At 51.1% G+C, this 12781-nt stretch overlaps 2 protein-coding genes across 4 annotated transcripts in view; both read right to left on the bottom strand.

Moving 5' to 3' along the window:
- The window catches only part of APOBEC2 (apolipoprotein B mRNA editing enzyme catalytic subunit 2), a 21223-nt gene extending 18469 nt beyond the window's left edge, over window positions 1–2754 (bottom strand). Inside the window, exon 1 of the mRNA XM_024766215.1 lies at window positions 2590–2754. Coding sequence (XP_024621983.1) covers window positions 2590–2720 — 131 coding nt within the window. The 5' untranslated portion in view covers window positions 2721–2754. The remainder of the gene's footprint in view (window positions 1–2589) is intronic.
- A 7499-nt stretch (window positions 2755–10253) lies between these two features.
- TSPO2 (translocator protein 2) overlaps window positions 10254–12781 on the bottom strand; it is a 5291-nt gene continuing 2763 nt past the window's right edge. For 2 of the 3 annotated variants that reach the window (XM_024766197.1, XM_024766199.1), the window contains exons 3-4: window positions 12531–12672; window positions 12028–12292 (exon numbers count right to left, since the gene is read on the bottom strand). In XM_024766197.1, the coding sequence (XP_024621965.1) occupies window positions 12092–12292; window positions 12531–12672 (343 nt within the window). In that variant the 3' untranslated portion in view covers window positions 12028–12091. Of the gene's footprint in view, window positions 10520–12027; window positions 12293–12530; window positions 12673–12781 lie in introns of those variants that run through there. The other variant, XM_024766200.1, reaches the window with a different exon arrangement.

The raw sequence follows: 12781 nt of genomic DNA, 5'->3' as shown, positions 1-12781 counted from the left end.
CTTTTTTTTTTTTTTGCAGTATGCGGGCCTCTCCCCGCTGTGGCCTCTCCCGTTGCGGACCACAGGCTCCGGACGCGCAGGCTCAGCGGCCATGGCTCACGGACCCAGCCGCTCCGCGGCATGTGGGATCTTCCCGGACCGGGGCACGAACCCGTGTCCCCTGCATCGGCAGGCGGACTCTCAACCACTGCGCCACCAGGGAAGCCCTACCACATTATTTTTAATGTTCTTAGGTCTGCTTTCTAATTTTTTTTTTTTTTTTTGGCCATGCCACGAGGCTTGTGGGATCTTAGTTCCCCGACTAGGGTTTGAACCTGGGCCCTTGGCAGTGAAAGCTCCAAGTCCTAACCACTGGACCACCAGGGAATTCCCTTAGATCTGCTTTCTATCCCGAGTGCCCTATTCAAACCAGAATCATGATAAGTGGGCATGTCTCTTCTTATTCCTACCCGGTACTCCCTCCTCGCCTCAGACTGTTTCCTGAAAAGCCGTCTGGGGCCCTGTTCTAAGGGTCAGTGTGGCTAGACCTCTCCCCCGTGGGAGTCCAGGCTCTGCTGGTCCTTTGATGCCAGGGCGCCTGGAGAGCGAAAGAGAGGAGAGCTGTTCCCTCTTCCTGTCCCGGCACAGACACAGCCACACCTCTAGGCTATTTTAAGCTGTCTGTTTACTTGGAGGGGCCCAGGAGACAGATCTCCACAGCTGTTCCCTGTGGCTGGGAAACACGAAGGGCTCCACCTCCCCCCTGAACTGCTCTCAGAGCGCCCAGAAAGCTGCCCTACTGTGCCTTTTTTTCTGAGCCTTGGGTCAGGGAAGCCTCTGAGCCTCACCATCTCGAGGATGGAGAGAGCTGGAGCTCTGTATGGGAGACCAGTGGAAAGGATGCTAGGGTGGAGTCAGAAAACTTGCCACTTACTGGTTCTGTGGTCTTGGAGCAGTGGCTGGATCTCCCCTACTCTCAGCTTCCCCATCTGTAGAGTGGCAATGATATAGCTCCTCTCCTGGCCTTGTGCCGAGGCTTGAAGGCACTCAGGCCTATGGAAGTGTGCCGAGATTATAAAGCTCCAGACACATGCAAGTGACATCAGAGGATTTAACCTTTCAAAACCAACCACCCTGAGACCTCAAAGCATGTTCAACTCAACAAACATACTCTAATTCTGTTCTGAAGCAACCCTGCCCTGTGCCGGGGAGATCACAAGATCACAACAGTGTGCAGAGCGGGTGTACACGTGCCCGTGTGTGTGTGTGTATGTGACCAAGGCCAGCATGGACCAGCATGTTTAGGTATTAGAAAAAGATCTCCTTCCACAGAGAGCCACTGGAATCGAGGATTCTCCTGTCCTGGTGGCCCTAGGCTCTCCCTGTGAATGTATTAATCTGTGCCCCATTGCTCCTTTAATCCTGGGTTGAAGGGGACATTACTTGGTTGGCCATGGGTGAGTGCAAGTTCCGGGGCTCTTTCCTGAAGCCTTGCCTCAGGAACTAGGACGCATTTCCCTCAGGTTCTGTTAGAAATCGGAGAATCGCTGAGTTGGAAGGGACCTTGGGAATCAACTAGTATAACTTCCTCATGTTACGAATGAAAAAACTGCAGCCAGGACTGGAAAAGCACTTGCCCGGCTTCAAACAGCAAGTCCAAATTGCCTCCCAGGGCCCCTTCTGCCCCTTGAAGGCATCAGGCCTCCGTTCTTCCTGAAGTTTCTCTTCCTGTGGCCCTTCGTCTGCTGTGGGCATTGTTGGAGACTCCTGTGAAGGAATCCTAGTGGCCCCACATACTCCCTTCTTATTCTTTGATTAGGAACTTAGCAGAATCTTCTGCCAAAGGGACAGAGAGCGAAGAGGAGGAAGACAGCTTGGTTTCATTCCTGGAAGTGACATAATCTGGAGAAGACAGGGGGACCCTGTGTGCAGCCCCCTCTTTGGAGCCTCAACACTCTTTGCTCTAGATCCTGCTTCCTGCAGGCTGTGGCTGAGGGTGTTGGAACCCCTCCTCTGCCCAGAAGCTCTGGGCCTGGCCTGTAACTTCTCTGTTTCCCTGGGGGGCAGATGTAGGCAGCCCCTGGGGAGACTCAGAAATGATTCAGCAAGTTAAAAAAAACGCTTCTCACTCTAGCTTGGGAAAGGATGGATCTGTCTTTCCTGTCTTACGATCTTCTACTCCAGAGAGAAGCTCTAAAGAAAGAGTGAGAGACATACAGGTAGAGGAGAGGCCCACTCAGAAGCAGAGAGAGATGTTGAGGGGGGGGCTACTCTGGGACCATATTGAAATGTACCGGTGGCATCCCATGTTTTTACCCAATTCCCTGGGACTAAACAACCTCTACCCAGAGAGGCAAGTGATGCCTCCGGGGTAGTTTCCTCCTCTGGGCCCTGGCCTCCACGGAGTTTCCCCACCTGACTGGAGGTGTCTGAGAAGCCGAGAGAGGTTTGCTGCTGCGTCCGCTGCAGCCCCTGCTGTGCACACGTGCGCACTCTCACGGCTGCAGCATGGTGACCCCAATCCCTGCTCTTACCATCCTAAGTCCCCCCAGCCTGCCCCAGCCGGTGCTCTTCTAGGGAGGAGAAACCCAGTACACACCCAGCTCTCACCCTGTGACGATCTCAAAGGGCGGCAGCTCCGCCAGTTCCTTCAGCTTCTTGGGGTCCTCCGGGTTCTCCAGATCCTCGCCATCCTGTGAGGTTGGCGCCGTGGCCGCGGCGCTCTCTTCTTTCTGGGCCATGGAGGGGCTGAGGCTTGAGAGTCTCTGAGAGAGAGGAGAGGCGGCGGGTCTGGGCCAAGGCCTGGAGGCAGAGTCCCAAGCAGCTGTCAGCAGCTAAATCTGCCTGGGGGTGACAGGAAAAGGATCTGGCCGTCCGGGAGTGTGCTCACCCGCTGGCCTACAGGCTTTATAACCAGAGGCCCCTCCCCCAGGCTCTCTCGCTCTGTCTTTTTTTGAGTGACGGCGGGTGCCGGGATGGGGGGAATGGAAAATCTGGCCATCGGTATCCCCTATTTATCAGCAGCAGACAGGAAGCTGGCAGGTGGGGATGGCTTGGCCTGCTCTCCCTCCCCACACCAGGTCACACATGTATTCATATTCTCTTTGTTCTCACCCTCCCTCACCATGTATCCCTCACCTTTCTTTCCCACCCAGCTCGCCTGGGAAGATCGTGGAAGGGACCTAGGGTGGGTGAGTTTTCGGAGGGAAGCTCTCTCAGAGGTTTAAGCAGGACAAGGCTTGTGTTGAAAGGGGCATTTGCAAAGAGACCCAGGCCAGCTTGGTTGGGGAGACTTGGGTTCAGGGAAAGAGGGTCCTGAGACAGGGGGCGATGAGTAGTGCAAATTGGGAAAGAAACTGTGAGTTGTTACTGAAAGGGAGTGGATGCTGATTTACCTGTTATGATGTATAAGCAATGTCACATCGACTGGGCGCCTCCAGAAGTTACACTATTGCCATTTACTAAGCTTAGTTTTGGAAAGAGGCCAGGCAGTGAGTTTAGTGTTTTATATGTGAAATTGGACTTAATGCTCTCAATAGTCCTGGGAGGCAATGTGGATCATCCCATGTTACACATGAGGAAACTAAGATGCACAGAAGGGTTAAGGGCCTTTTTTACGTTCATAAGCCCCAAAATGGCAGGGCCAGGATTAAAACCAGGCCTTTTCACTCCTGAGGCCAAATGTCCAACTGCCATGTATGTTCCCTCTCAGTTGGTCCTTTATTCATTTAACAAATATTTATTGAGCATCTGCTATATGCTAGGGGCTGTTTCAGGTACTGGGGTATGGCAAAGAACAAAACAAATGAAAATCCTTGCCCTCACGGAGCTTGAGGGGGTTGAATAATATACAGGATAAGTAATATATATGGTCTATTTGGTGGTGCTAAGGAGAAAAGGCAGGGAAGGGGGACAGAGTGACATGTTTTTATAGGGTGGCCAGAGAAGAACTTTGAAGAAGGAAATAATTGAGAAAAGATCTGAAGAGGGTGAAGGAAATAGTCATAGGGTTATCTAAGGGGAAAGTCTTCCAAGGGAGGGGAAAAGCAGGTGCAAAGGTCCTGAGGTGGGAGCTTTCCTGGTGTGTTTGAGGAACAAGTAAGGACATACACATGGCTAGAGAGTCCTAGGAGATGAGGTCAGAGAGATAAAGGATAAGTAGGCTGGGGCCTTAAGGGCTGTTATAAGGACCTTGGCTTTTTCTCTGAGTGAGATAGGAAGCCATTATCTTTGAAAAGATGGGACACATGGTCTGACATATTTCTGTAGGATCACCCAGGCTGCTTTGCTGAGAACAGAGCAAAGGTGAGAAAGAGCAGAAGCAGAAGAACTGGTTTTAAGACTATTGAAACTAATGAGAGATGACTGGGGCCCCTGGAATAATCGCTGAGCTGGAACAGCATCAGGAGGGGCTGGATGATTTTTGCAGTTGACACGGTGGGTGCTTAGCCGGGGCCATGGGCTTTTGTGTCTGGGGCAGTGCAAACATTCTAGGACATTCTCAGGGCAGCAGAAGTGTGGGTCAGAGTCACCTAGATGTTGAAAGTGAGGAACCTAAGAACGCTGGGGACCTGATCTGAACGCAGCTCCCAGTGCAGGTGGGTGGTGGGAATGAGAAGGTAGGGGACCCCTTCCATGGTCGGGGTAGAGAATAGGAGTTAGGATGATTTGGAGGATTTGGGGCTCTCCCCTCCGGAGAGTTCTGAGCCGCATTGCGTCCTATGAGTAAGATGTCCAAGCATTTTGGTTTGCCCAGGATAATAATAGTTTATATCTGTTGTCCAAGCATAATTACTACTGCCTTCCCTTTCACTCCCAAAGTGCCCCAGTATAGGTGAACTATATGGTCACCCTACCTATTAGGCTTATTACTAAAAGCATTCTTATCCAGAAGTTATTTTTTTTTATTCAGTCATTTTTCCAGGGATGTAAAGCACAGGGTAGCCGTAGTAGTGCCTGTGTCCACAAAGAAAGGCAGTGATAACTGATAAATAGCAAACACACATTATTATTATCATCACACAAACATACAGCATTTAAATGCAAAGAGTTTCCTTCGTTCTTTTATTTTATCAACATTTATCTAGGGCTCCTACATGCCAGGCACTACTGCAGTAAACACCAGGAATCCAGAGAGGAATAAGGTGCTACCTCACCAGGAGCAGCTCCCAGCTTTTATAGCATTTGGGGTCATTCAGGCACTCAGGCTCTCATTATCGCCTTTGGTCCTCATGCCAGTCTCACGTGGGTGTGTATTATCGTGTTCATTTTGCAGGTCAGGGCTCTGCAGCTCAGAAAGGTGATTTGTATAAGATCACACAAAGATTTAAGTCCAGGTCTTCTGAGCCTACATTCTTATTTCCAGGGCTGCACCCAGCTAGTTCTGATGAATACATCTTTAAAGCGTTCCGGTCACAGCTACAGTGATGTGCTTGGATCGACTGAGGAAGAGTAAAATGTCTTGCAGGGAGGAAAGTGGGGAGAAGGGATCCTTTCAGCTCACTGTTCCCTTGTGGGGAAGACTTCCTCCCTGAGGATAGGTTCTTATATTTTGGCTGTAGTGTATACCCTAGATTGGGAGTAAAAAAAAAAAAAAAAAAATCCATGTTCATATCCACATCTCAATCCTTGATTCACTGTGTGATCTTGGCCAAATCACGTAGCATCTCTGGGTGGGCCTCAGTGTTCCCACCTGCGATGCAGGCTGAGTTATTGCTCTCTATTCCAGGATGGTAAAGGGATGAAAATGAGGAAGCAGGGCTGGCTCCTGAAGACCTGCAGGGTGGAGATGAACAGTGTGGAAATTTTCTGACTCTGAGTGATGTTGGGAGATGGTCCCCAAGCTGATCCTCTCTGAAGATGTGACCCCTTACTCCTACCACATCCATACACTTTTACCTTTGACATTTGGGAGAGTGCCCTGGACGCTCCCTGGACTGATGACTGACAGTTTCCTTTTCCACTGCTCCTTTCCAACCCTCCTTCCCTGGAGGCCCTCTGACTCCCTCTGGTTATTTATGGCACCTCTTGGGGGCACAAATTCCTGCCTGGTCCGTGGCTCTCCTTTCCAAGTCAGTCCAGTCTCCCCTGCTGGCCCCAGAGCGCAGTAGCTAATCTGGGGGATCAGGTGCCAGGAGCCGGATTCCTGCTCCTGCAGCTGCCACTATACTCTTTTTAGTGCAGGCATTCCCCACCCCCCCGTGTTAACACTGCTGGGTCCGTTTCTATCAATACACCCCTTTTGCAGAAGAGGAAACTGGGAAATAAGGTATCTATTTATTTCAGTGGGGTCAGTGGAGTGCTGGGATTTGAACCCAAGTCTGTCAGCCTCCGAGTTCCATGCTTTTCCCACTGGGTTACGCTGGCTGGAATTCAGTAACATGAGAGCTGACACGGGCCCAACCCGCCCTGGGGCTTGACACGGCTCTAAGCAGGTCACGCAAAGGAACTCATTTACTCCTCATAAGGGTGTTGGAGTAGGTACTATTATTATCCTCATTTTATTGGTGAAGAGATTGAGATCAGAGAGGTTAAGTGACTTGCCCCCAGAGTCACATAGCTAGTGAGAGCAGAGCTTTGTGGTTCCAGAGTCTTAACTCCTTTACCATTGAGTCCCTACTGCTACCAGGACCCCTGAGGCCAGGCTCTGAGGGAGGAGGGGCAAGAAGGGGACTAGGGGCAGAAGGAGTTCTTGCAGGGAGATTGGGCTCTGGAAGCAATTAGTATATGAGGGGTGTGTGTGTGTGTGTGTGTGTGTGTGTGTGTGTGTGTGTGTGTGTGTGTGTGTAGGGGGTATAGGTATAGAGACACCAGACAGCGGGTGAGTGGGGATGGAAACCCAAAAGGGAATTCTCCCAATCTGTCTCCGTAGGCCCCAGGCCCCTCTCTGTGTCTGGGAGGAGCTGGGTTAGGCCCAGGTAGGCTGCGGCCTGCCTCTCCCTGCCCCATTTCCCACGGTCATTTCAGAAAATATTCCAAGGTTCTAGGAGGTGGCTGAGAGGAGGAGACAGGGTCAGGCACGGCTATTCCTTGGGTCTCGGCAGGCTGCCGAGCTGCCGTCACTGGGAAGGGAGTAGAGAGGCCGGGGTGGGGTGGCGGGCTAGAGGAAAATAGCAGCCTCACCAGGAGAAGGTCTACATTCTCACTCTGCGAAGGAAGATACCTCGCGAGCCCGTTGACAGAGTGGGTGCTTTATGTGCAGGGACAGCTGGGACCCCAACAATGCGTTGCCCCAGAGACCCAGCCCTGGCGTGCCCGCCCCTCAGTCACTACCAAGACGAGGTACACAAACAACGGGCCACGGGCACCAGGCACAGCCCTGGCGGGCAGGAGCCTGACCCCGCTAGCAACCGCTCTGTTGACATAAACACAGGAGTGTCCAAGAGCCTTGGCAGGGTGTGGGATGGGGGCCAAGGGCCTCCAGAGTCTGAGGCCAGGAAGGGAGGAGGCTCTAGAGTCACAGGGCAGGTGGGAGTTTCCAATCCCCTCCTGTGCAGGACATCACGGTTGGCTGGCCATGCAGGACACACCGCCCTGGGGAAAGTGGTGACACCTGGGACTTTATTCCTGGTCCCCGCGCGGTCTTCCATTCCAGTGGCCTCTCCTGGCACCGCCCGGCTCCCGTGGCTGGTGCTTTGAGTCTTCGAGGAGAGCGATCTGATAAGAGTCATGCCCATTAAGGTGACTAATAGTGTTCCCCTTTGAAAGGGTGTTTGAAGAACCTACTGGGAGAAGGCAATAAACTTAACAATCAACTTTTGAGAGAGACTTTCAGCCCTTAGAAATGTGTTGGAGTAGGTGAAGGTGGAGGGGGGAGGGGCTTTTTCGAGTGCTCCTCTGAGCAGATCATTTCTGGGCAGGCTGGGGGACCTCAGAGGTATAGACACTAGAGGGACAAATGGGGTTGATTAGATACCACTGAGGCTCCTGGCGTGACAAAGAGGGCTTCTCTTAACTCCCGTGCCAGAAGAGGGGACCTCTGTTATGAAGGGTCCTTGAAATCTAGGTAGGGGGGAAGGGCCTCGGTGGACTCTGCTTGAGGATGGAAGTGGCAGGGGTGCCAGATCTGAGTGGATCCCCCCAAAGTCAGGCTTTGTTTGGATTGGTAACTAGTTCGTCACTGACGAGGATCAGCGATAAATCTTTAAAACAAAAGGGTCTTGTGCTTGTTTTCTGGAACAACGGGAAAAGGGACCTCTGGGAAGACTCTGAAACTGGGCTTGGAGTGCAAGGAAACCCCAGGAAATAGATTGGATGGTGGCCACCACAAGGGAAGCAAGACTTTGGAGCCCTGGCCCGGGCCTGACAGTTACGCCTCCACTAGGGCATCACCTCTACCTGCCCGTAGGTAGGAGGGACCAGAGATGCACAGAGAAAACACTTCCTGCACTCTGCCCGCCTCCCAGCCCAGCCGACCGACATTTATCCACTGGACATACACCTACCGTTCTGCCCCACTTCACCTGCCCCTATGTATCCCCATTCTGCAGACATTGGCAAAAGGAAGAAGAATGAAGGGATCAGGGGAGAACTAGGGAACTAGGGAACCTAGGGAACTAGGATACAGTAGAATGAGACATCACACTGCCTCCTGGGGTTGTTTTTTCACCTGGAGCTGCTCCCCACCTCTCCAGACACTGGTGAAGGCCTTGCCTCTCCCCTACCCACCGAGTGAATCATATTCAGACACCAGGTGCCCACTCAGAGGCAAATGGAGAAACACTGCCCAAGGACACAGAAGCACACACACGTGATTTGGATGGTGGAATCCCGGGACGCATCTGGCAAAGAGAGAAGGCAGCTCCGATCCGATTTGGGCACAACTCTAGGTAACAAGAGAGGAGGGGCCGAGGGCAGTGTGTGCTCCAGACCGGGCTCAGGACTGGGAGGCGGGGTAGAGGAAGGGCAAGAGGCCAGGCAGGTGGGGAGGCTGGAGGATTAGAGGCTCCCACTCAGGAACCAAGGAGCTGGTGCTGAGGGGGATTTTAAGGATGACTTTGGGGTCAGAGGTTACGAGTTTGGGGTTGGAGATCCTGCCCTTTCCAGCTGTTTTTGCACAAAGCCAGGAAGCTGTGCCGGGCAGTCATACTATTCCAGGGCTTGGGACACTGCCCAAATCAAGCTTCATTCTAGGGCCAATATCCCAAACTAGAGGCATCTGGACCCCTGGACTTGTGGTATCAGCTTGCCCTGCAGAAGTCACAGTCACGTGACAGGCATGGTGCATCCTCTCGGAGGGCCAGTTTCATTTCTAGAATTAGTTGGCAACACGAATAAAAGGTGGTAGCAAGTATCTGCAATGCCTACATGAGATGGTGATGGTAATGCCAATGACAAATACTTCTGGGGTGTAGACTTGTTTAAGTGGAACTAGGATAAGAATCCATGCAGTGTGGCTCCTGAGCCTGTCCTCGATCAGTATTTATAGATTACATTTACAAATTTAAAACAGTTACCTGGATCAATGGAGTTATCAATTTAACTGAAAGCTTTAAAAAATCTGATTGAGGGGAAGTCAAAATCCACGTGAATGTGTAAGAAAAAGAGCCCATCATTTTGTGTGTGTAACGTTGGTCAAGCTGGCCCACAGACCTGCGGGGAAGGTCACTTACTCTCCCGGCCCTTAGGAAGTCTGGGAAGTACTTCCGGGGTCTCAGAGCAGGGTGGGTCCCCATTGCAGTGTGAATCAGAACCATGGGTGCTCATTAAACAGGTGGCCTCCCGGGGTCCCCTCCTAGGACAGCTAACATTTATTGAGCACCTCCTCCGTGCCAGACACATTTACTCTTACCCCAAATTCTCTGAGGTCCCCGTTTTACAGATGAGGAAAATGAAGCACAGTAAAGTAAGTCGTACCTGGTTACCAGTTAATGATAGGGTCAATATCCAAGCCCAAGTCGGTCTGTCTCCAAGGCTGGAACTGCAGACCACCGTACCTTATGGCCTGCATTGCTCAAGTTGATCTGACTCCCTGAGTCTGGAACCAGGCTGGAGTCCAGGCCATCAACAAGGGCCGCAGGAGGTCACTGGGCCGCACTTTGAGAAGCAACGCCCCACGGCAGCTGTTCTCAATCTGCCCGCACATTAGAACCACCTGAGAAATTTCAACAACTATTAATGCCTTTCCCTCCCCCGAGGCTTTTTCAATTGGTCCAGAGTGGGGTGTAGGTGTTGGTGGGGTGCTGGTCAGCATTGTCTTTTAATGGGATCATGTGTTCATTTATTCAATCAACCAATCAACAAAGATGTATGAACACCTTCTTTGTGCTCTTTGCTGCTCTGGGGCTGGGGACACAGAGGTGGGTGGGACACTGTGCGTGCCCTCCAGGAACGCTGGTGACCGATGTGCCCAGTTGGGCAGAACACGCCCTTAGTGGAGGCGGGGAGATTGCAAATTCCTTCTCGCTTGTCCTCACTCTCCAGGAACAGCCAATCTCCTTCTCAAATGATGATGTCCTCTGTCTGTTCCCGCTGTCTGGTCCTTGGTTCCAGACCCAGAACTCAGCTCGCAGAACCAAAGGTTGTCAAAGCAAAAAAGGCCCTGAAAGACCATCCATGCCTGGAGCTCTCAGATTTCAGCGAGCAGCTGACTGAAGTGCTGGGAGCTTGTTAAATCTAAAGATGCCTGGAGCCCACCCCCAAAGTTCTGATTCCTAGGTCTTGGGTGAGGTCCGAGGAATACGCATTTTTAATAAGCTCCCAGATGGCTCTGGGACACCCTCAGCAGTGTTTCTCAAGTGGGTTGCACATGAGGGGTTCCTGGCAGTTTTAAAGACACTGATGCCCAAGCCCCTCCCTAGAGAGTCTGGTTGGTATTTTTAAAAGCTCCTTCCGCAAGGCGCCTGGGTCTTCCAGCTGGCCTTATTTAAGATTTGGGGAGCCAGCCCCGGGGCAGTCACTTCTTGCCACCATCAGGGCTTTCAGACAAGAGGAGAGGAAAACAAGAGGAGGGAAACGAGGAAAATAAAAAAAAGCCAATAAGAAAGTTTAGAAAGAGAAGTAAGAGAGAAGGCCGGACATGAAACTCCTTCTGAATCCACTAGCCAGCACCGAGGCTTACATCTCTCCTTTTTCAACATTTTTTCTTATTACGATAATAATTAATTGATGTAAAAAACTAATAGTATGAGTATATGAAAACAAAAATAGAAAAGATCTATAATCTTATCAGAGATAATGACAGAAGGTCTTACTACGACAAGTATAATGTATAATATATCATAGAACCATAATATATACTATGATACTGTTATTAGTGAAATTAATATAATCTAGTAATTAAAATAAATTAATTAAATAAAATTAATATACTGTAGACTATATAATATTTTATATGTGATACATAATATATATTTATATTTATGATACATAATACAAAATATATAATCAATATAATATATAGCTTGACAAGTATGATTGGTATCTTTTTTACTTTATCTACTTTTTGGTTTTGATTTTCTGTAACTTTTCAAAAACGCTTTTCAGGTAATTAAAAATTTAAGTCCTGGGAATTCCCTGGCGGTCTAGTGGTTAGGACTTGCCACTTTCTGTGCCAGGGGCCTAGGGTTCCATCCCGGGTTGGGGAACTAAGATCCCACAAGCCTTGCAGTGTGACCAAAAAAAAAAATCTGTTAAAAAAAATCCGAGTCCTAAATTTTGGGGTCAGGTTTGTGAGGGCATGTGAGCGGAAATGGTGTGCCCATTCTTCCCACACGTGCGCTCACACCTTCACATGCACACAGATGTACAGACACGTCTATTCCCACCCTGCAGCCCTGGACCTCATACACTCAAGTATACATTTCACATCATACCCTCAAAGATAGTTAGGATTTTATTTGTTGATACTATTAAATTAATTCTTATTAATACAGAATTTATTATTTTAAGTGTGAAATAAGTTTCCCTCCTTTCCCATGTCTCTGAATCCTAATGGAAAGTGGCACCAGGGGACCCAGGACAGTGGCCACATTGGAGCGAGTCACCTTCAGGGACTCATCAAGCCCTGCCACCTCCCCCCCTCCCTCCCCCGTCCCCACCCCAGCTCCACAGCCCTGCCTGAGGTCTCCTCTATCCCCACCCTGGCCCTCTCTCCTCTCCCCTGCCCCCTGCCTCAGTCACTCTTCTCCCATGTGGGCTGGGGCTGGTGGTCTGGACAAAGGCTGTCCCTCCACAGGCGATAGGTGATGGAAGAAACCACGGTGAGCCAGGCCAGGTAGGGCAGCAGGAGCAGGGCAGCCAGCTTGTTGATGGGGTGCCAAATCAGTGCCGTGCTCACCACCAGCCCGAAGAGCAGCAGCACGTGCAGCAGGGCCTGGGCAGGGGCAGGGCGGTCAGGCAGGCTGCCCTGGGAACCGGCCCTCGACCTTTCTGCAGCACCCTGCACCTAGTGAGCCAAGTTCCCAGCGCTCTGTGCGTGCCGCGGAAGCTCAGAGAAGTCTGCCCAACCGTTACCTGCCCACACCTGATTGACCTGCTGTGCTATCAATGTCTGGGGCCTGGTGGCCTCATCTTCCCCCACCCTATTCCACTGCTGAGCACTGGCGCCTTACCAGACCGGGGGTGTGGGCTGTGAACAAGAGAATCAGGACAGTCCAGCTGATGGCGAGCTGCACAGCATAGAGGCCGAGGGGCAGGGCCAGGGGTCGCCCAAAGCCCCCTCCCAGGTCCTTCCACACAAGGTAGGAGGCATATCTGTGGAGAGGTGGTGGCAGAAACGCTCAGAGGAGGGTGTTCTGTGGTAAAAGGAGAAAGCCCTCTGGCTTAGGGCCTTTTGGTTACCAAGAGGGAATCATTTTGGGCT

This window comes from Neophocaena asiaeorientalis, unplaced genomic scaffold (genome assembly GCF_003031525.2).
Source record: "Neophocaena asiaeorientalis asiaeorientalis breed wild unplaced genomic scaffold, Neophocaena_asiaeorientalis_V1.1 scaffold46, whole genome shotgun sequence".
In the NCBI taxonomy this organism is placed as follows: Eukaryota; Metazoa; Chordata; class Mammalia; order Artiodactyla; family Phocoenidae; genus Neophocaena; species Neophocaena asiaeorientalis.
This window is presented reverse-complemented; position numbering and strand designations above follow the sequence as displayed.